Source organism: Chrysemys picta, chromosome 15 (genome assembly GCF_011386835.1).
Source record: "Chrysemys picta bellii isolate R12L10 chromosome 15, ASM1138683v2, whole genome shotgun sequence".
NCBI lineage: Eukaryota > Metazoa > Chordata > Testudines > Emydidae > Chrysemys > Chrysemys picta.
The window spans coordinates 10,440,972-10,464,605 of record NC_088805.1 but is presented as its reverse complement, the minus strand read 5'-3'; the positions used below and the strand labels follow the sequence as shown (position 1 = coordinate 10,464,605).

The window sequence follows — 23,634 nt, the reverse complement described above, 5'->3', positions numbered from 1 at the left end:
TCTGACCCAAAGTTTTTTAACTAGGTATTTTCTATTCCATCAGTCTTGCTAGGAGCCACCATTCGAGACTGCTGCTGCACGTGGAAAAACAGGCACTTGGCTCCAAATTTTGCTCTTGCTTACCCCAGTGTAAACTAGGAATAACTCCTCTCAATTCAGTAGACTTACTCTGAACTTACACTAGAATGACAGAGCAGAGTTCAACCCTTACTGCCCACCATGGTGTTGATCTTTTACTGGACTATTTTATACTGTAATAATTAAAACTTACATCTGCCGTGAAAACGGAACAGAAGATCCTCTTCACCCTGGCCTGCGTGAGCAGCACCAACTAAGCCAGGCCACCCTTTGTTCTTGGCCTGGTTCCTTTTATTCTGAAACCTAATTTCTCCAAAGTGGTTTGAAAAAAAACCAAACTAATCATTAAAATAACAGTAATAAAAAAATGAGTGACAAGGAACCTTAGGAAAGACACTTCCCACACACCAGTGTGAACATGATTAGTTAAAACCAATTTTATTCTGCCTCTCAATGACAATTTTGTTACACCTGATAATAATGCAAGTTACAAAACATTTGTAATCCGTGAAACAGTATCCAAAAATCATTAAGACGTGCTCAGAACGGGGCAGTTCCTGGGGTTATTGAAATCAGTGGCAAACAAACTCCAAACTGGGCAAATTCTACCAGTGTAAATCCTGACCTTCGTGGAATGACTCAAGATTTATACTAGTGTCATTAAGAACAGAATTTACATCACTGACTTCAATGAAAAATCAGAAATTGGCCACCATAAAGGCAGAAACAAACAACCCCCCCCCCACAGTACAATTCTGTTAAAAACCTAACCTCAGTGCACAGAAAATACACTCTGTTGCCGGATAGCTGCTTTGACAGGCACAGGTTTCTGAAGATTATTCCTTTGCAATAGCGTAGTTGTACTCGTTCCAGGCATGATTCTCTTCTCATTGACGCCTGTTTTACACCAGTAAAATTCTACTGATTTCAGTGGGGTCACTCCTGAGTTACACCATTGTGAATGAGAGGAGAATGAGTGTACATTGAAGTTGTAATAATAACTTAGCCAACGGAGCTACAACGACTTACCCCAGTGGAGGATGTGGCCCTCCATGTTAATCTTTACTGCCCTTCGTCCTTCTTGAGCACCGATTATTTTGCTTACAAAAACAAATTTGTTCTCTTAAGTTTTCAGCTAAGAAAGTGCAGTTGTATTGTCCTGCGTTCTGCTGTTTGCTTAGGGGCAGCATCTTCCCTCCTTAGAGTGCATCTACACAGCCCCTGGCAGCAAGCCCACCCCCTCCCTAGGCTTCTGACTCCAAGCTCCAGCCCAAGCTGCCGCTTCAAGGCGTTGTCTACACAGCTATTTTTACAGTGTTAGTGCAAGCCGTGCTAGCCCGAGTGTGTTGTCCCGGGCTGAGAGGTTCTCTACCCTGGGCTGTGTAGACGTACCCTCACTCTTACTGATCAGTACCTCACTCTCTGAGCAGGTCGTTGTATTATTAGTCCGATGCTACTCAGCGTAACTCAGGGTGGCAGGATCTGTGTCTTACCAAGTGCACTGACTTACAAACGATCGCGGCAGGATGAGTTGGTGAATCAAACACAAACACTAATGAAGTGGGGCACAATCTGATGAACTGATTTGCTAGAGACACTGTAAAAAGTGGATTGACAAGCACATCGACTAAAATGCACCTATTTTGTCAGAAAAAAAATGAGAAAATGTTCTTATAGACACAGCACGGAAGAGGAAAATATGCTTAGTGCACGTTCAAAGTGTGTCTGTGGGGGGGACAATGCAAGGTGGCTCAACAGTAGAAGACAACAGATGTGAGAGGTCGTTTGGAAGAAATGCATATAGATTCACAATATGGGACAAGAGATTCCCTTCATAATCAACTGATTAAAATCAGCCTTCAGATGGTGAAAAAAAACAAGGTGATAGACAGAAAAGCTCGGGATGACTAAGAAGGAAAGAACTGGGTGACTCTATAGCAGAGAAAAACTGACCATAAATTCGTTATTTAGTATGATTACATGCTAAGGCAATTTTAAAATATTATACAAATCTTTCAGGGCCCAATCCAAAGCCCCATGATGTCAATGGGAGTCATACTACTAGCTTCACCGGGCTTAGGATGAGGCCATGAATCATGTGCTGTAAACAGTATAGACAAGTTGGTTTTGTGTCACTAAGTTCAACCAGTGAACACCCATGGACTCAGGGCACCCTCTACATAAGAGAGAAAGTAAAGTCGGTCACAACGGGCCAAGAACCCACTGTACATTAGGATAGGAGGGTGTGCATTGCTCTATACCAAGATTCTTTTTCAAATAAATAACTTTGCACATCTGGTCACGCCACTTTGATGTGCTAACTTTGGACTATTAGTTCATCCACCAGCAACTTGCCTCTGGAGAGGGACTTGGAGGGTCAAATCTAACAGTCTGGAATGAAGGATTTTTTCCCCCTTCTTCACGCATTTCCTTCCCAGAGTTTAGATAATGATAATCCTTCATGCTCAGTCCTGGTCTTCAGATAGCATGCTGCAATGGCACAAAAATATGTATTTTTGAGAGAGAGAGAGAGAGAGAGAGAGAGAGAGAGATCTGCATTTAAATTATTCATTCTACAGGCCTAATGGATGCATTATTTAATGGCACTTGTTCCTATTAAACAAACATCCCAGTGGATTAGTGGTTCAATATACTTTTGAAGCAAAGCATTATGTTTCCATTGGCATCAGTCTACTCTCAGTCAGACCTGAATTTTTAATCAGGGTTACCTAAATCAGTGTAGGCTAGGATCGTCTGATTGCCAGGAAACAGTCCGATGTTTGCTAAGGGGTCAGTCAACATTTTCAAAAGGGCAGTAGGAGCTCTTTCCCCTTAAACTGTAAAAATCAGCCAGGCAAGAACATGGTTTTGCAAGTGACACCAATGTCTGATATTGTGGAAATGCATTATGGGTTGTCAAGGTCCTTATTCAAGGCCTGATCGCCCCTCCTGTGGGCCGTGGGTAGGGGAGGAAAACTCTGAGAGGTTCCCTTTATGGAGTTTCCTGCCGATTCTTGTGTTGGGGGCAGGGCCTGCCTGCCCCCCAGAGAAGCAGCAGGTGTGGCCCTCAGAACCCATGACTCCCTCAAGGGTGCTGGGCTCTCTGTTGTTCCCCCTCCCTCTTTTCTGGACAATTTCCATAACGTCTCCCGCAATCAGCTGCCCCAGGAATGCCTTAAAGGAGATGCCAAGCATGGAAGAGGGAGCTCCACGAAACAGTAAATGCAGCCTCAGACTGTGTTTACTCTTTAGCAAATTTACAGCTGGGAACTGACCAGGACTAAGTCCGGTCCTCAATGGAAAGGGCGAAAGCTGGTGCAGAGGGTCCCCTCCATGCACAGGTCTGAGGGGAACAATTGGGCCATCATTTTTTATTCAGTTCTTACTCAGGGAAAGCTCCTGTTAAGGCTGGAGAGAAGGCTATCTGAGTCAGGACTTAGAGGATTCTCTGCCATTCTCAGGACCAGGCCAAAGATAAATAAGGACTTCCAGGCTTGCCCTAAGTTTTGCTGGGGTGCCCAAATTGTGCCCAATCAAAGGGGCTTCACTACCAATCTGCCAAGAGCTGGAGCTGCCCTTAGCTTATGGAAAACAGAGCAGGTTGCAGCCAGCCTCGTCTTCTATATAGAGGTGCAGGCTGCAGAGTTCACAGGTCTGAGCATTCAGGCTATATAGGTCACTCCATTAATAAATAGGAGGGAAGCTGCAGGCCATTTTGTAGGATGTCTGTCTCCATCCATTGTGTCTTGTCTAAGATTGGAAGCTCTTTGGGGAAAGGACCGCCTTTTTGTTCTGTGTTTGTGCAGCACCTAGCGTAATGGGGTCCTGGTCACTGGCTAGGGCTCCTGGGTGCTACAGGAATGCAAATAAAAATAATAGTTAGCCAAACTTTGGAGCCCCTGCCCTAGGTGTGTTCTTTATCCTCCTGTCAGAATGCTGATAACACTGAACAGCCCCGGACTCTGCTTGCCACTGGGCTCTTTGGTTTATAAATACCTTTAACATGATGCCTGTGGGCTGGGAGAAGGCCTTTGTGGAGGGATGGCTGTGCGGTTAACATCACAGTCACATTAGTGTTGGAGGAGGAAGCATAGCCATGCAGTCTGAGACCAGAACAGTGAGTGAAAAGATCTGGGTCCTGTGCCCACCTCTGCCACAGACTCGCTGTGTAACCGTGGGCAAGTCAAGTCATCTAGCGACTCCTTAATTTAGCCTATCTGGAACATGGGGAATATAATAATTTCAAGACTCACAGGGCATTAAGGGTATGTTTACGTAGCCTGTGGCAGTGAGCCTCCCAGCCTCATCGTCAAGAGACTTGTGCTAACAGGACTCACGCTAGCGCTCTAAAATGCCGAGCCCGAGTTCCAGCCTCGGCAGCAACTTCGAAGCACTGTCTACAGGGCTATTTTTGGACCGCTAGCATGAGCCCTGCAAGCCCAAAGTCTGTCAACCTGGGTTGGGAGCTCACTGCCATGGGCTGCGTGGTCATGTCCTGTGAGGCTTAATACACTCCTGATTGTCAAGTACCTGGAGGTCCTCAGGTGGAAAATGCTACAGAAGTGAAGAGTATTATCGTTATGTATCTTTTCCTTCCACAGAGTAATTGAGAAATTAGTAAGAAAAGATCTCAGTGTACACTGTGCCTGGCAGATTGCATAATTGCTTAATCCTCTTCCTTCCAGCAAGGATTGCCCAACACGAAATCATAATGTCTGGGGGTTAGCTGAGGCCCTGTGATCGTTAAAAAGAAAGGGACTAGTACTTTCAATGGTTTTAGAAAGCCTGACTGTTCCCATATCTCCTCTATGAGCCACGGGAAAGGGTTATTTCCTGAAAGCTCTCTGGGACTTGCATGGGGTGAAGCGCCGTCTAAACAGAGATAAAAGGGGGAGTCAAAATGCTTCTCTGCGTCAATGTTAAAATATCCTAACAGTTGGGATGAAATTCTAAAGGAGCTGAACACAGACTGCCCTCCTCATGTGTGTATCCACCAGCTGGTAACTCGATTCGCCCTTTGGCAGCTCGGTTCCTGACAAATTGGGAGGATGAGCTGTTGATGTGAATGAAAACTGCTCCGAGTGCCTGTCCATTGGCAGGCACCCCTTGTATCCCTTCCCTTTAGTATTTTGGCCACCCCTCCTCATCCTCAGGCTGTCTGTATTTCACAGTCAGGTCTATACAGCCGGGTGAGTGTTTTTACTTTGCTGTATCAGTGCTTAGTGGTTCCCCACATTTCTATTCAGCTCTCTCCAACTTACTTTGACTAGTAAATCCCTTCAGAGCCCCATACCAAAGAACTGGTTGTTAGTGGACGTGTTTCAGTGCTTAATGGGAAAACAAAACAAATCTGATCTCTAACTCTGCTCCCAACAGCGCCCGCATCACTACTTGCACACATGTTTGAGTCAAACTGACGTGGTTTTAAAAATAAGGACTGTAAAAGGCTGTATAAAAATCACAGATTACTCACAGAATCGGGAGCAAATCCAGTCCTGCTGCAGAGGGCGAGGGGGCTCCCCTGGGAGCATAGTATAAATATGACAAATAAATATGCTTTTAAAAACATTGAAAAATTGGGGCCTCCCTCATTTCCCTGCTGCGACCTGAGCTCAGGAGTCTGTGTCCTCGCTGCACTAGTGAGACCGGAATGAAATCTGTAGCTCCCTGGACTCCACAGCTGTCAGCAGGAACACAACTGTAAGACCCTCTGCTCCACAAATCCAGGTCTCTGTCAGCTGCACCAAAGAAGAATCCCCATTCGCTATAGCTGGGGCAGAGAGGAGAGCTTTGGAAGGCTGCACTCACCAGCAGGCAACATGGATCCTCACCCAAAGCCCAGTGAGGTTGGTGGAAAGACTCATCGACTTCAATGGACTTTAGCTCAGGCCCATGATGACATTGGCAGGTCCGACATTGGCACACCTACCGTTCACTCCGACTAGCCCCATTACGGCGTAGTTATGGCCTAACGCAGTGTGAAGGGAACTGCTCCCTGCCCTGTTTAGGTCGTATTGGCTCCTGCAGGGCAAACACAGCTTTTTTCACCTAGATAAAATGCCTTTAGCTTCACCTTTGGGGCTAAACTTGGTGGTGAGGTAAGCAGTGGCTTAAGTTACGTTTTAGCAAGTCAGTGTGAGTGTCAGTTACATACCGAAGGAGTGGAAGGGGTTGTGCATACAGGGAAGGAAACTAACAGGAGAGGGTACAAGGTATAGCAGGGAAGGGGCCTTCTTTATCTTACACCTTCTGTTTGGCCTTGTCTGCATTGGGAATAGCCCCGATTCAGTAGTCAAAGTAGTTCAACTAGCACTGGCTCCAAAGCATAGACAAGGACAGGCCAAAGTTTGCACCGATTGAGATAATCAAGTCTTACCCTTGCACCATTAGTGAAAATGTCAATCGTGCAAATATAGAAACAAAACTCAAAATCTGATTTGGCCTGATCCTCAGCTGGTATAACTTGGAGTAAGCGCCATTGATTTCCAGATGAGGATTGGATTTATACCGAATGAGATTTTCAATCTTCTCTCGAGTTGCCCCAGTGAATTGAGAAAGTAAATCCATCTAGTTTTGAAAGTATCCAATTTAAACCAAACACGAATCTGTTTCCTCTGAGGCTGGTGCTGCTAAGTCTGTATTCTGCTAACGATTTGGCCTCTAAACACTTTGTGCATTTGTTTTATTTTGAAACAACATTTCCGTGCAAAATTTAAAGGTGAATCTAAACACGTCTCATTCGACATGTACTTGCTGTGAAATCTATTAATGCAGCTAAAGTGACCCCAGGGCCAGGCTAATGACTGGGCAGATGGAGCACTGGTTTAGAAACTCCAAACTGTGGGGCGCTTTAGCCTCTCAATGTCCTACCGAACATTATGTCTAGGGACTCCATACTCCCTTAACCAGGCTGTACCTCATACTATCTGTCAGATGTCATTTCCCAGCTTAAAATGGATGTTTCCCACATGTCCTTGTGATGCGGTGTCCACCCTGCACATGGCCTGCACAGCTAAAATAGGCCCATTAATCTACAGGCTGCACCTGGAGGGGAGCGAGTGACTGGTAAAGCCGAATGGCTGATGAAGCCCAGCTGGGGGAGGAGCTGGGACAGGCTTATAAAGAAAGGAAGTTGGTGGTAGGAGGTGGTCTGCAGGGAGGAGCTGTGCTGTCACTCCCTAGAGGGGAGGGGAGTTGACTCAGTACAAGGAGGAGAACTAGGTGGAGAGTGAGCCCTGGGAACCAGTCTTGGACTACAGACTCTGACAAGTAGCCGAGAGGGGGAAGTAGCCATGGGGAGCAGAGGGGGCCGCAGTGGTAACCCAGAGGTGGGCCAGATGATAGGGCAGAAAGGTAGGAAAGAGCCCAGGGAAACAGCAACAAGACTGGACCTTGAGCAGATAGTGGTGGCTGGACGTAGGGTCCCTGGCTGCAGTCCAGAGTGGTGGGTGGGCCCAGGTTCCCCTATTGCCTGGGCCAAGGGCCTTTGACACCTCAGAATGGGAGGACTAGGTGATTTGGCCGGAGGACTGAATGATGAAGAGGGCGTAACCTGAGTCCAGAGAGAGAGACTGCGGGGCAAGCAACCGAAGGAGGGGGCCTCAGACCAATTGAGAGCTAGTCCCCAGACAAGCCACAAAAGGAGGCACCCCAGCAGTGAGTAGTGAGCCCCATTATAGCCCCCTAGAGAGAAAGTGCTATCCTGACAGACAGGAGAACAACTTCTGCTCTGAGGGTCACCCGTACAAGCCCAGAACTTGGCTCAGTGTCTGCCTCCTGGTAAATCTTTACCATGAAAACAGACTCTAGACATTTCCCAACATATTGGGCCAGCCTCCCAGCTGCTCTAACCCTCCGACTGGTTCCTCAGGACTCAGAGGGATTGAATAAAACTATTCAGGCTATGCAGGGAAGGGCAGGATTCCTCCGAGGGTAGGAGCTCACTGAAATATAAAGAGCTCTTCTCCCTTCTGAATCCACCAGTCCCCTGCCCTGATCTATTTTCAGTCTGCTGCAGAACAATCTTTGGCAGTTCCTGTGATACGCAAGCTGTTAGTGGACCTCGCCACATGCTCTAGTTCTTCCCAGCTGTGTCTGATCTTTGAGCTCATCTGCAGGAGCGACAAGGCCCTTGTCACAGAGAGCAGAATTCGAGGGCCCAGTGGCAGCCTGATTCTGCAGGCACATTGCCTTAGCAGGCCCACAATCTATCACAGAGAATGACAAACCTGACAGTGGTCACTCCAAATCCATTTCTGTTCACGCCACAGTTCAGAAATGCCAGACTTGGCTAGAAAATTCAAGGGGAATCCCAAGAACACCTACCGAATCCTGTTTCCCCGTTGAAGTTAAGGTGGGGCCTGCAGTTAATAGAAAGTACAATTCTTGCCATTGTTTTGTGTTGGGGTGGAATATCCCTCATTTCCCCCTCTGCCACGGCTACCATCACTACCCCCAACAGCCCAGCCCTGCATTACTAGGAGTTTCCAGCCAGCTGAGGATGGCTTGGTGTGGGTACCGCTGGAGCCTTCCTACAACTCTGATCCAACCACTAGCCTGAGGGCTTGCTCCCTCTCCTGAGGGACTGAGCACATGTGTATCTTCAGGGATGGAGGGGCCAAAAGAGGAGAAGCTGGAACAAACTGATAACAGTGGCTGGGATTATGAAAGGGACCTAACGGAATCAGGTGTAATTCAAAAGGAGTAGGGTCCTTTGAAAACCTCTGTCGAAAAGTGCAAGTCACCAGATGGTCTTAATCCAAAGCATTCTGAAAGAATTTAAGCATGACAGGGCTGAGCTTCTACCAAAAACAGGGACTCATTAAATCAGCGACTGGACCAGAGAGTAGCAAATATTGTATGTGTCCTAAAAAAAATGCTAGGCGTGATCCTGGGCATTACAGGTCAGTTAAGCCATTACGCCAATAACAAGTAAATTGGATGAAGCAATAATGAAAGAATTATAAAACACTGAGCCGAACATACAAATCAGCCTGGCTTCCGTAAAGAAAAATCATGCCTCTAATCTGTTCAAATTCTTTGAAGGAATCAGCACACTAGTAGATAAGGAGAAGAGGCAGGTATAATTTCATCAAAGCTTTATGAACGCCCAAATGAAGTTGTCTGCAAGCTCTTCAAGAAACCAAGTAGTCTTGAGAGGAGAGGTAAAACTGGCTGCAAACAATAAACAAAGAGGAGGAATTTTCCAGGAGGTTAATCGTGGGGCGTCCCAAAGGATCCATAACGAGACTTGTTATTAAATATCTTTATTAGTTATCTGGAAAGGAGATGAACTATAAGGGGGCAAAATTTACCAGTGACCAAAATCATTTAGGCTACTCAAGACTTGACAAGACTGAGGAACTTAGGAGGGAGCTAGCAATGACCGATGATGGGATAACATGACAGCAGGTGGAATTCAGTGTTGATAAACACAAGTTAATGCTACTGGCCCAGCTTTTTATATTAACTATATCCTGGCTGAAAAAACGGTACACGTCATAGTACACAGCTCCGTGAATACATCTACTCCACACACAGCAGCAATCGTCAAATAAAGCAAACTCCAGGCTACTTTGCACCAATGTAAAGGGGCCTTAAAGTCAGTATAAAAGCAGGTTTCCCGCACAGGTCCTTTTCCATTACCAGTGTAACATGGCCCTGCTGTAAATGATACTCAGGCCCCGGTGTTTGGCTGGATTAAGAGTGAGACAGATAATATGGGGACTATTATAATGTCATTATTTACATCAATGTTACATTCTCCACTGAAACACCGTGGGCACCCTCATCTTGAAAAGCACTTAGTGTTCAATAGAAATGGTCCAAGGAAAGGCAACAACAATGAGTAGATGCATGGGAAGACTTCTACTGAAGAGAGATTAGAGGTTTTTACACTAGAAAATGAAGACTGGGAAGTGAAGAACATAAGAATGGCCCTACTGGGTCAGACCAAAGGTCCATCTAGCCCAGTATCCTGTCTTCTGACAGTGGCCAGTGCCAGGTGCCCCAGAGGGAATGAACAGAACAGGGAATCATCAAGTGATCCATTCCTTGTCACCCATTCCCAGCTGCTGACAAACAGAGGCTAGGGACACCATCCCTGCCCATCCTGGCTAATAGCCATTGATGGACCTATCCTCTATGAACTTATCTAGTTCTTTTTTGAACCCTGTTATAGTCTTGTCTTGGCCTTCACAACATCCTCTGGCAAGGAGTTCCAAAAGTTGACTGTGCATTGTGTGAAAAAATACTTCCTTTTGTTTGTTTTAAACCTGCTGCCTCTTAATTTCATTTGGTGACCCCTAGTTTGTGTGTTACGAGAAGGAGTAAATAACACTTCCTTATTTACTTTCTCCACACCAGTCATGATTTTATAGACCTCTATCATATCTCCCCTTAGTCATCTCTTTTCCAAGCTGAAAAGTTCCAGTCTTATTAATCTCTCCTCATATGGCAGCTGTTCCATACCCCTAATATTTTTTGTTGCCCTTTTCTGAACCTCTTCCAAGTCCAATATATCTTTTTTGGGATGGGACGACCACATCTGCACACAGTTTTGAGAGATCCTTTTGTAGCTCTTCACAGTCTGCCTGGGACTTAACTATCTTGAGTAGTTTTGTATCATCTGCAAATGTTGCCACCTCACAGTTTACCCCTTTTTCCAGATCTGGTAAGAATATGTTGAATAGGACTGGGGCCCTGGGGGACACCACTATTTACCTCTCTCCATTCTGAAAACTGACCATTTATTCCTACCCTTTGTTTGCTATCTTTTAACCAGTTACCAATTCATGAGAGGACCTGCCCTCTTATCCCATGACTGCTTATGAAGAAAAAGTGGCATATCAGGCAGATATCAGAAAAGGTCAGTTGGGTGAGCCTGTTTGCACATTCTCATTATACAAGAAAAAGGAGAGCTGCTGCCCCAGTCAAAAGATTCCTCAATGACGAGAGAGAGGAGAAGGAAAAGAAATGGAGGGGCTGTGCAGTTAGAGAGACGGGGGAACCCAGTGAACCCTACCGCCGGAGTCTGTGATCCTATCAGGTTTCAAGCAAAGCAAGGCAAGATTGGGCAACTATTTGGACAGGAGACCTCTAAGGAAACTCTTGGCTTTGAGTCAGTACAGGAATCAATATCTCGGTATGCTGCTAAAGGGCACTGTGCTATTGGAGGTTCTCTCCTTCCAGTGAGCTAGACAGCTAAGTCCCTGACCTCACGTCACTTTTCATAAACATAGGTGTGCTGTCTCCAACCTCCTATGTAATTACAGTCTATTTCCTTAACTTCTCCCTGCAGTCATTGTTCTGTCTGAAGTGGCTGTGCACTGTTAAATGGTCACTGCATTCCACTCCCCAGAGATGGCTGCATTTCAGTGGTGGCTGAGGTGCTCTCTCTTTACAGGTTGTACATTAGCTTGTAAAGCATTTTGGAAGGAAGGGGTTCTGTAGAGGTTAGATGATAATAAATGGATTTAACTGTGTGGAATGCACATTGCTAAAGAGAAAAGAACATATTATTGCTCTGCCTGAAGAGAATATATTGTTGTCCTAATTATTTCTGTCCTGTTTTCATTATAAACGTGTCCTCTGCCTGGATAAATCATTTGAGAGAGACAAAAAAGGACTTGTTTCTCCTCCAGGGCTACAAAAAGATAAAAGCTGATCATCTGGACATAGGAGTGTGTGTGGACAACTTTCACTTATAGCAAGGCAATGAGAAACAGATGGTTGCTTTTTGGCATGATTATTGCTAGTTAATACCAAAACATGAATCAGTAATCACATCTCTTCTCCTGTTTGGCAATGTTACAATAGATCCAGTGTCTCTTTTCTGATCCTGAGATTTGGTATTTATACACACTAGAATTTTGCATCTGAGGAGCTCCATTCACTTCATTTTACAGGTAGGGAAACTGAGGCATGGAGCAATAAGTGACTTTCCCAAGGTACACAGTGAGTGAGTTGCGAAGGTTGGAGGAGATCCCAGTATGCCTATCACACAGTCCTCTTCTCTAACCACCAGACAACACTACCTCCTTTACTTCTAAATAAGAAATAATGCAAAAATTGCTTTTAGTTAATGAGAGTGAACCCTTGAATTATAACATGAACATTGTGAATAGTGTCAGTCTGCCATAGTCGTCAATCTCTTATAATGAAGCTCCTGTTCAAGGAAGAACTACTTGTATTGGAAACGACCAAACTTTTCTTACCGTTGTGAAGTGAACTACACAATAGATCCCAATAATCAGAAGGCCAATCATGATTGATGCCACAGCAACCCAGAGTGCATTGCGACCCAGTCTTCTTGATCCTTCTATGTCTCCTTGACTATAACTATTTAAAGCCTGCAGAACAGAAACAGAATTTGTGACTATTGTTAAACAACTCAATCCACCCCTCAGTTCAATTGACGTCACTACGTTTAGTGCCCTGCATTTTGGGACCATAGACAAGATTTCAGAATACTGAGCATTATTTTTAGAACACATATTTGTACTAAGTGAGGTTCATTGTAACAAGGGATTCTGGTTTCCAGTTTCTATGTTCACAAAATTTCAGGGCTTATTCTTGGCTAGTTTAGGTCTCAATTGTGCAACTCTAAGGTCTTGTCTACACATAAAAAATAATCAAGAATAAAGTAGCATGTGAATTCAAAGTGGATTCATTATTCCTGATTTAATCCATTTTGGCATCCAAACATGGAGTTAATTAATTTAGAATAAGGCACTCTTATTCTAGAATAACACATGGAGTTAATCAGGAATAGTTAATCAGGAACATCTAGTCCAGAATAACTTCCCAGGCAGACAAGCCTTTACTTCAGTGAGTAGCCCCACTGAAGTCATCAACATAAGGATTACTGAATCAACGCTCACCACACTCATTCCCATGCATCACTGACTCGCACTATCCTAGAAAAACCTTTTTTTCCTGCTTGATTTGAATTGTGATTTGCATTTGAGCAGAAATCGGCTGTTTCGTTAGCAATGAAATAACCCCAAAAACTAAAAGAAAACCAACCGATCTCATGTATTGTTCACGCCTGTTGTATTACATTAGATGGAATAAATGGGCCCAAAAAGTCAAAGGTGTTAACATGACCCTGTCACTGTCCAGACTTACGCAGTTTTAAACAAGGCTTGGTTACACAGAGACCCCAGCCTGCTTAGTACCATGGCAAACACACCAGAAAAAATCTTTGTCACCCTTTTTTAAAGATACAGAAAGAAGAAGGGAATACAATTCAAGCATTTGCAATGTAAAGTATTAAGGAAGCCTTTCATTTTAGCAACGTCCCTTGTTCCCATTTCCTTTAGTTGGAGAGAGGTTTTAGAATGAACGCCCCCCCCTGCCATTTCACAGACTCTTAGATGGTATTAAAGCTGGCAATAACAGTCCTCTTGGGGAAAAGAGAAGACGTGAACTGAAATGGACTGGAGCTGCTGTTGTTAGAATCCAATCCTGTTTCCTAACCAACAAGGTAATCGCACACAACAGGGGAAAGAAATGAACAGCACAGGTAGAAAATGCAGCTTCTCTCTCTGGTGTTGATTCTCACTTGCAGCCTCACTGCTGGAAAAACACATGTAACTCTTCTGCCCATCTAAGTTGGCAGCAACAAGGGCCGGGTTCTGTATCTAGAGGTTCCGTTTCAATAACGCAATGCAAAACCGGCTCGAGCCCCCACCAGTGACCTGGGACAATTTACATACCACTCCCTGGGTGCCTCTAAGAGGCAATACTTCCCCTCTCGCAAACACGGAGTCTGAGTGTAGCAGAAAATGTTTAATAACATGAGGTAAACAACATCAGCATTAAATTGGAAAAACACCACAAACAGGATTCATAACACAAACCATGAGCAAAAGACCCACCCCAGCAAATTGGGCTGTGTCCTTTCCCTTTGGTTCTTGAATCCAGCAACCCCAAAATCACCCAGAGTCCCCAAAGTCCAACACCCCCAAAGTTTCTTGGGTCCAGCAACCACCCAAAGTCCCAAAAGTCCAACAACCCCCAAAGTCTCTGTCCCTGGTCAGTGCAGCCCCAGAGTAAAAGGGGGGGCACGCAGGGTGTTAAGGGGCACCTTATGTGATCTGAGGCCAGCCGGCCGTCTCTCCGTGGGGTTCCGCCACAGCCTTCACCACGAGTCAGTCCACTTCCTGCCGTCCCACGAACTGCTCTGCTCTACGAGCTGCTCCACTCCGCTCACCAACCTGTGAGTCGCTCCAGCCGTCCCTGCAAACAGCTCCGCTCACCGTTCCTTGGGCCGCTCCAACCGGCCCCGCAAGGCTCCGCGCCGCTCCTCCGGTCGTCCCCGCAAATTGCTCCACCAGCTGCTTAGCAATATAGCTTCAGGCTCCCCCACTAGTTAACACAGCACTCAGCTCTTAATAACTTCAGCTCTTGTAATTTCAGCTCTTAGTGATTTCAGCTCTTAGTAGGGGAGCCCCAGTGCTGGTGCACCATTGGCCCAAAGTGAATTCAGCTCAGCAGCCTGTAACTAGACTTCTAATGGAATCAAAGTTAGCTCTGACATTCAACAGTGGAAAAATGAGGTGGTGTAATTGGTGTTTCAAGCCCTCAAAGGGGGCCCATTCCATCAGATATAAATTAGAGAATGTTTTCACTTCAAGGTCCCAGAAACAAAGGCAAGATTTTCATCTCGAGGCCAAAAGGCCAAAAACATCAAGACACTTGATCACGGCCTTGGATATACCAAGAGACTACCTACACTTGACCAGAACTCAATAGCCCCATCCTCTCTCCATTCACTGGGTTTTGTAACCCATGCCCCTTGTCAAGCAAGTGCTACTTAGGTAATGGTGAGTCCTTCTGTCATACAACAGTTCCACTGGCCTTGATTCACAGAATCAGGGTAACAAAACTTTATTCTTCCTGCCCCAATAACAGAGAAACTGGGGATCCCACACCAGCCAAAGTAACCACTTTCAGTTCCTGTTGTTTCATGCCAGGCGGGTGGGTGTGCCTAGGCAAACACGATCAGCCCCTGGAGTTCTTTTCCACACTCGCCATAATTCACCACCAGATGTCAGGGTAGAGCTCATCCTGACTCTGCTTACACACAGGCCCGGCACATTGTCTCATTAGCCACTCTGAACTTGTGCAAACTTGGGCCAGTATCCGGCTGCTCAGGGCACTGCTTTCAAAGTTTCCTCCTTGGTCACAGGCTTGCAGCAGTGTTGCGAAATTCACAGACGTGGCTGGCTAAGCCAGACTCTTATTAGACTGAAGGAAAAAGGAGAGGGACAGGAGAGAGAGAAATAAGGTGGGGGAAGGAAAAGGACACATGGGGTGAGTGGAGGGGTATATGACGAAGTCTTACATCCCAGGCAGTAGTCAGGATTTAGTCGGGGCTGGTGGCAATGCCATCTGGGTGCCTCTCTCTCTTGGCTCTGTCTGGTCAGGCTAACTTTCAGGCTCAGGATGACAAAGGTCTTCCAGGGTCCCCAGTAGATGGTGGGGGTGGCGGCCATGATGCTGAAGCTTGCTCCTTCCCCTTCTCTCTTCTTTCGGTCAGGAAGCGTTTCCATCCGTCCGTCCGTCCATATTTTTCCCTCAAAGTCTCTTCTTTTATTTTTACATACCCCAAAAGGGAGTGATTGGTGAAATAGCCCGTCCCCTCATTACTGTGTCCACCAAAGGCCTAATTTCCGACACACCAATTTTGGTTCACCGATTTCCAGTCCCACGTATTGTTTATCAGCCATGATTTTAGCAGTGCTTGAGTTATATCACGAAGTCTTTTTGTTTGTCTTTTTGTCTCCTATTTGCACCTTTTCTCATCAGCATTGACTGTTATAGGTTATTGTGACACTTACCTTGTTTGTGAACAAGAACTGAAATGCAGAGAGCATAACTAGGAAGAGAAATGGATTGTTATTTATAGCCAGCAGCATGAACAAGAGGTGAACCTGTCAGAAATGCCTTAAATGAACCTTGCCAATTTCTGACTTTTTTCCAGTGTTGATTTTTCAAAGCCAAATTTTGAAGTATTAATTGTGGTGTTAACAGGATAGGCAAAGCAAAGAGAGTTACTGTAGCACAATAATAGGAATTCAAGAGGATGCTTATTGCGCAGGGATTTTGTGCGTTTAGGTTTTTGTAAAGCATGGCATATTATTAATAATTAACATAATACAAATCCATAGTACTCTGAAAAATATGGCATAATAATAGTCTGTTTATACACACACACACACGTATATATATATATATTATTAATTATATATAATACACATATACGGTGCCATGATTTGGTAGCCACTTATTTAACTATAGCAGCTGCTCTGTAGATAAGGTAGAAAGCCCGATTATGCCCATTTTCCCACTGAAAGCTCAGTGTCGTCCCCCCGCCGCCCTCCACACACTGTAAAATTCCAAGTAAAAATGCTTTTACTCTTGTGTGTGCTTTGTGGCCAGCAGTCAGTAGTTTTTAACCTAATTTGAGATTATTCCGACAAGTGGTTTTAAAGCAGTAGGACTGAGGGAAAAAATAGGCGTCCTTCATAGTTTGAAAATTCTTCTAATGCTTTTTGCCATGTCCTAGTTCAAAATGGTTCACCTGGGAGACTTCAGATGGAGGTTTACTTGAAAGAGCTCGGCGAGATGTTGTGCACAGGATCAAATTTGAGACACTGGATAGCGTATAAAAGAAGTCATTCACTGGCGAATTAGGACCTGAAGAATCCAGGTATTTTCCTAAAGATTGTCACATCCAGGAGGATCGTTGTGGAGCTGAGTTGCCTGGCTCAACTACAGTGCCTTAAAGCACCCACCAACGCACATTCCCACCACAGTAAAGTTTCATGAACACATCTCTGATACTAATCTGACAATTAAGCCCCATACTGACATTTGTTGTTTTATGTAAAACAAATGTAATGTCATGATCTGGGCCTAAGAAGCACTATTCTGTGCCTAACAACACTTGGGTCACATTTATGACCCATGGCATCTGAGGACCTTTTCCAGAGCCCCATGCAGGCAATGAAAAGAGTCTTCAATGGCCTTTGGATAAGGCCCTCAGTGAAGAGTGGGGAATGATGGTCTGACAGGGAATTTATAAAGCATATCTTTTGCTATAGACTGCACATAACTGTAAAGAAGGCTGGAGCTGGGGTAATCATAGGATCCATCAGTCTTTGTGGTCACTGACGAGATGAGTCTATGACTGTTAGAGGATCAGGTATCTCAGTGTTTGTTTTCTTTTTTTTGAAGGTGGTGCTGGTGGCAACAGTTAAGGTTGGGTGACTTATTGGGCATTTACCAGATTCAAAAGTCTGCATTTCTTTTATTTTTCCCTTCCTCCCATTCTTTTGCTTTTTAAATAATTTTTACCTTCAACGTACTGATATGCTCTCTCAGTCTTAATTCAGATTGAACTTGGCTGTCAATGTGACGGTGTCAGAAAACATTTCCGTGACTAAACCATAATATCTTTACTAGTAGCTTGTCTACTGTTCCATACAAAGGCTTTCAGGCCACTGAAGTGCAATTAGAACTGGGGGGATACCAAATGTTACTGCATTACCTTTGTTCCCCAAGGACCTGATGTTTAATCTTGGATCGATTTAGCAGCAGTCAGCATTCAGCATTAGAAACAGAGCAACATAATTAGGGGCTATCATCTGCCAGACACAGTATATGCTCTGTTTATTAGTGAACAGGCCAAGCTTTATGGGCCAAATTCATCGGTGATGTAACATCTCTGAACTCAGAGGAATTCAACTAGGGAGGAGGAGGAATTTGACCTTATGGACCAGATTATGGTTGGCCTTGTGTAGGTGTGCTAGGATTAGTGAGAGTGTAAAGAAAACCACTAGGTGGGCACGGGATTTTCCAAGGGGGAAATTCTGCAAGATCATTTTCTCTTTTTCATTCCACGGCCTGCAAAACGAAATTATAACATTTTTCTCATGTCGGGTCAATCAAAACATTGTGTCCTGACTGGACATTTAAAACAAATATATAAAATGCAATAAATTTTGAAACAAAAAGTAATTTCTAAGCAAAAAGTCAAAGCATTCCTCTCTGGAAACATCAAACTGGATCCTGGCAACATTAGTTGAATGTTGTGTTGGGTTTTTTAAAACGAAACTTCATTGAAATCACCATGTTCCCAGGAAACGTTTCACTTTGATTAATTGACATTTTCCAGCAGAAAAACGTGCAATCGTAAGATTTCCAAACAGCTCTTCTAAGGAACCTCCCTCCTTGTATCTAGGTGCAAGGGGCAGACACCATTCAGGCTCTTATACACCCTTAGTGCCGGATCCCGTCACCCTTACTCACATCAAATATAAAAATTTTATTAAAGTGTTTAAAATGAAATATACACAAGTTAAGAGGGAAGGTACTGTACATCTGGGGTCAGGCTTGGGTTATGAGGGATTACAGGTGTCGGTTGCAAGGGTGAAGAGATACATACATATCACATAACCGGCATAGACCCAGATTGGGGTGCAAGAGTTTTTCAAGTGTCAGTGGATAAGTGGGCTTGGGTACGCCACCCATGGAATGAATAAGGAGTCCAAGTCAGTATCGGTGTAGCGAATGAGTACATGGGTGGGATGTGTCCCTTGGTTCGTCAGGGAAGGAAGTGGTTATTTCCCTGGTTGGCGGTCTCAGTTACTCAGTGTGGTATTGGCGGTGTCCTGTGATATGTTCCGTATACATTCATTACATGCTGAGTAGTCCCTCTGATTTCTATGGGTGGCAGAACTGAGCCCATAAAGACCAAACGGGATGCTGACCCTAAGCCCTTTGCCCTACCCAGCAGTGGGAAAAGTCGCACCTAGTCCTCTCAAGAGCTGTAGTAGTGACTCTGCTCCTCCCCACAACCTGGGCACTAGCCATTTGTCTCTCCCTCAGGCACAAAATATCTGGGAGTTCCCACTAGACATGTGGCGTCTGCAGTGCCTTCCAGTGCAGATTGCAGTTTAAAGCCACAATTTAACCCTGTGAGTTCACATCTGCCCTGTGTATGGGGCCCTGGATGGCAGCCTCAAAAGCCCATGTAGAAAAAGTTCACAGTTTACTCAGCAAGAGTGGATTGATTTTTCCAACCACTTCAGAAGTTCTCATCTGTTCTAACAATAGTTGGACACCCACGCTTCATTCCACACGAGCAAGAGCCAAATCGGATGTATGGAAGTCACTTTGGAAACAGCTGGTGAGAGATGAGCTATGCCACTCAGGTGACTTGCCTTCAACTAATAGAAACCAGCCCAACTGATCATTCTGGCAGAAAAGCAGTGATATGTCCTGAGACTCGGCTATTGTGCCCAAGTGGGGAAATGGCCAGTCTATCTGTCTTTAAACTAGCAGAGGGATATCCTGTTTGATGCTTCACTGAGAGGTCTCTCTATTATTAGGTCATGTTGGTCAAAATCTTGCTTGTCTACTCAAGTAGTTATTCCAATGACTTTACCAGGACTATCTGCATGAGCAGAGCAAGCAGAGTTTGGCTTGCTATGCTATTTAGAAGGATGGCGGGGAGACAAGGGGATGGTAAAGTGAAACAGGGAACTAACTTTGTCACTCTTTTATGTTATCAAAAGGAATCTCAGGTTTTCTCAAATTACACTCTTGAGGCTAAATTCAAAGTGGTTTATATGGAAGGGAAGATCCTGGGGTTGGAACAAAGGACTGGGAGTCAGGGTTGCTGGGCTCTATTTTGGTCTCTACCAAGGGGAAGGGATAGCTCAGTAGTTTGAGCATTGGCCTGCTAAACCCAGGGTTGTGAGTTCAGTCCTTGAGGAGGCCACTTAGGGATCTGGGGCAAAATCATTATTTGGTCCTACTAGTGAAGGCAGGGGGCTAGACTCAATGACCTTTCAAGGTCCCTTCCAGTTCTAGGAGATAGGATATCTCCATTAATTTAATGACTTATGAGAATGCCCTTGGTTAAGTCACTTAATGTCTTGTATCCATCTGCAACATGAGTCTAAAAATGTTTACTTATTTACCTCACAAGGGTAATATCTTAGTGTTTTTAAAGTGCTTTGAGATCCTCATATGGAAGATGCTACAGAAGTACAAATCACTATTAAAACATAATGGTTATTATTATTAAAGTTGCCAGGTTGGATTTTCTTAGCTGCTTGCAAGAAAGGCCTCGATTCCTAAGGGGAAAATAAAAACTTCATCCTACTCTTAGAGTGGTTTGTTACTTCTAGCATAATTATTCCCTGTTGAACACATGATGCAGGCTGAAATGAAGCTTTTGGCAAGGCAGGGAGCTACAAGTCATGGCTCTATAAAGCTATTCTAATGTATTTCGGAAGCATGAAGGAGAGCTTCAAGGTGACCTGCGTGGGCACCGGATGGATAAATAATTCACACTGCATACAGTACTTAAATAAGTCATGCTATTTGAATAATGTTATTTTAATAAAAATCCCTGGGTGAGGAGGAGGCAATTAGCACGAAGGGGCAAGCACCAGATTTAAGAGACCGGCAGGAGAGAGGCTCCTTCGTCAGGAGGCTTATATTGAACAGCATTAAGTAGATATTATTCAAGGATAAAATGGATATATGGGAGGGACAAACCTAAAGCCCACAGAAATCAATGCGAGTCTTTCCACTGACTTCAAAGGGCTTTGGATCAGGCCCTTGGTTCTCCACCCCTAGGACACCTTCAGCTGTTATAGATCTAAACTGACCCAACCCCAATCTTATTTCTAGGGCTAACCACTATGTCTAGGGTAATATGTCTATCTGTGTTTAACCTCTTAGTCTTTATCTAGTTTCAGTAGCAAATCACAGCCACTTGGAGTCTAATTCCTTATGAAATCTCTCAAATCCCTCCTCTCTTGTTCATTTTGAAGTCATAAACCAATTAGAGGCCTGATACTGCAAAGCCTTGTTTCTTTCAGCAGCCCCACTGCCGTCAGCAGCTCTACTCATGTGAGTCAGGACTACTCACTCATTTATACATACAAGAGTTCCTCTGTTCCCTAACAGGCCGTCCTGCACTCATGGGCATAGAAGTTAGCAGGATTGGGCCCTACAGTTTTAATTCATTTTAAGTTGCTTACTCTGTGAAGCATTTCCACAGTACAGTGCTTGCTCATAATTCCTTAGTCTGAAATCTGGCTGTTCATTGCAAAGCAAAACGAACTGGAGAACCCTCCGCGTTTTACAGATGGCAAATACCTTAGAAGTCAGCCTCCCCGCTACACTTATGACTCTTAACAGCCTCAGCTGACTTACCTGAAGACAGTCTGTGCTGCCTGGCAGAGCCCTTCCCCGGCTTTGCAGGGAAGCGAGGCTCCCTGTGCTCTCCTGCTCAGACTGACTCTGGCTGAGAGGAGGTGAGCAAGACATACTTGCCCAACGCTACCAAACCATCAACAAATGGGCAGGGAGGCAGCAGAAAGGGCCAAGGAGTGAGAGGCTTCATCTCCCTTCCATCCTGTCCCATAGTAGCAAGCTGGGCACACAGGGAGGAGTAAGCCACTCTGCACCCCAGGGCGCTGGTACAGCCGCCCCCTTTCACGTCGGTGTTTACAGGGATGGACTGACTATATTGTGTAAGTGTATGGTGGGTATAGCTAACAGCAGCGGCAGATGTGCTTCAGTACAGCTGCCAAGCATTGTTAGTTATTTACATTCAAGTAACAACCCCGCCCACGCCTGCCTATACAAGGCTCTGGGCACCCTAGTGCATAATTAGCTATTGGCTACTTTTTAAACAAAATGTCCTTTGGATGTTCCCAAATAAACCTTCTAAAGGGGATAACGTCACACGCAAATGCGAGCGCACGTGCCTCACGCCGCTGACCAGAACAAACGCCTCTAACAGTGCTTTAAAAACACGGAGAGGGGAAGGACCCGCTTCAGAGAGCAAGTTCCATCGTTTTGCTTCCACACTCCCACCACTTCTTCTATGGACCTCGTGCAATGCCTCTGCTCAAGAAAAGTAACGTACAAGCAGACAAGAGCCAGCCAGCTGCAGCAATGCTGGACTTGGAGTCCAATACGTTGCCATTATGAGCCTCATGCCTTGAGTTCTGGAGTCTGTGGGTCAGCTGCCTACCCTGTTTGAAGGATTCATCCTGTCCAATCAATAACAGCCACCCCGCACAGAGAGCCACGGCAACTTGAAGTCTTTAATTCATGACTTGAGGACTCCAATAACTCAGCCAGCAGTTAGGGGGCTATTATAGGAATGGGTGGGTGAGGTTCTGAGGCCTGCAATGTGCAAGAGGTCAGATTAGAGGATCATGATGGTCCCTTCTGACCTTAAAGTTTACAAGTTGATGAGAAGTAGCTCTTGAGATGCCACTGCAAATATCAAACCACATGTTGCCTCGCTGGCCACTAAAACAAAAGAGCTGAAGAGGAGTTGCCAGCAATGGACGACGAGGGTTAACATAAAGGGCCCAACCTTGGTCCCGCTGAAGCCAATAGGCGGCTCACCATTGACTGCAGCGGGAGCAGAACCAGGCACAAAATTAGCCATGGCACCTGGACCAGGTGATCTTCTAAAGGAGGAGGCACAGAATCTGATCCAAGCTTGACGAAATCAATGGGCTCAGGATCAGGTGTAAAGAGAAGAGCGAGGTAGAAAGCTGAGGAAGATACTGGAGAATAATTATAATTCTACTTTTCACTTCTGCGGAATCTTTCATCCAAGGAGCTCACACACACCAATTAATTAAAAACCCAACACCCCTATGAGGCTGGTAAGGGATACATAGAAATCACTTAATCCAGCATTATAAAACAGCTGAATGTGGGGTGGAACACATCAATGGTTTAACACTGCACAGCAACACGACACGATAGCTTAAAGCACTAAAGGAAAGAAGAATGCAATATACAATTGGAATTGCCAAGGAATACAGTTGGGGAGAATGTAAGTTTGGCCCGGACATTGGGGTAAACACTTCTACTCTTGCAAAAAAATACCAAGCAATCTTTAATGACCTCAAGTGACCAGGACCTCAGTTTTACAGCTTATCCAAAAGACAGCACCTTCAGCATTATAGTGCCACATCCTCCTCCTCTTGGACTCACTGATCTCATGTAGCAATGAGTTCTATGAAGGAGGCAAGGAATAAGGAGGAGAGAAAAATAATTAGGATGGGTGGAAAGGTCCATTCAGAAATACTCAAGGAAATAAGATGTAAAATGGATAACAATGTTGAATTATTTGGTTTAACAGACAAAGTTAATTGGAATAAAACTTTGTGACCAAGATAACAGAACATCGAAGACTTTATTTGAATCATCTTTGCCTCCATGTTTTAGGTCTGATAAATGTTTCAGCTTTCATTTATCTGGCAGGAGAACATGAGGCCGTGTCACTGATTTATGCCACTGACACTATTATCTCCTTAATGGTTTTGTCTCAGTAAGGTACTTAAACACATGCCTAACATTAAAACCAGCACACAGTGCCATTGACTCCAGTGGGGCTAGTGCTCCAAGGTAAACGTGCTCAAGTACCTTACTGATCAGGACCTGTATTCTTAGTAGGATTGCCAACAAAACCAAAGGAAGAAAATGCTTCAGAATTCAGAA

At 44.8% G+C, this 23,634-nt stretch overlaps 1 protein-coding gene across 1 annotated transcript in view; it reads right to left on the bottom strand.

The window, feature by feature from the left end:
- Positions 1–500: 500 nt before the first annotated feature.
- Positions 501–23,634, bottom strand: part of TMEM233 (transmembrane protein 233) — a 25,722-nt gene continuing 2,588 nt past the window's right edge. The window contains exons 2-3 of the mRNA XM_005288709.4: positions 12,294–12,428; positions 501–2,568 (exon numbers count right to left, since the gene is read on the bottom strand). Coding sequence (XP_005288766.2) covers positions 2,557–2,568; positions 12,294–12,428 — 147 coding nt within the window. The 3' untranslated portion in view covers positions 501–2,556. The remainder of the gene's footprint in view (positions 2,569–12,293; positions 12,429–23,634) is intronic.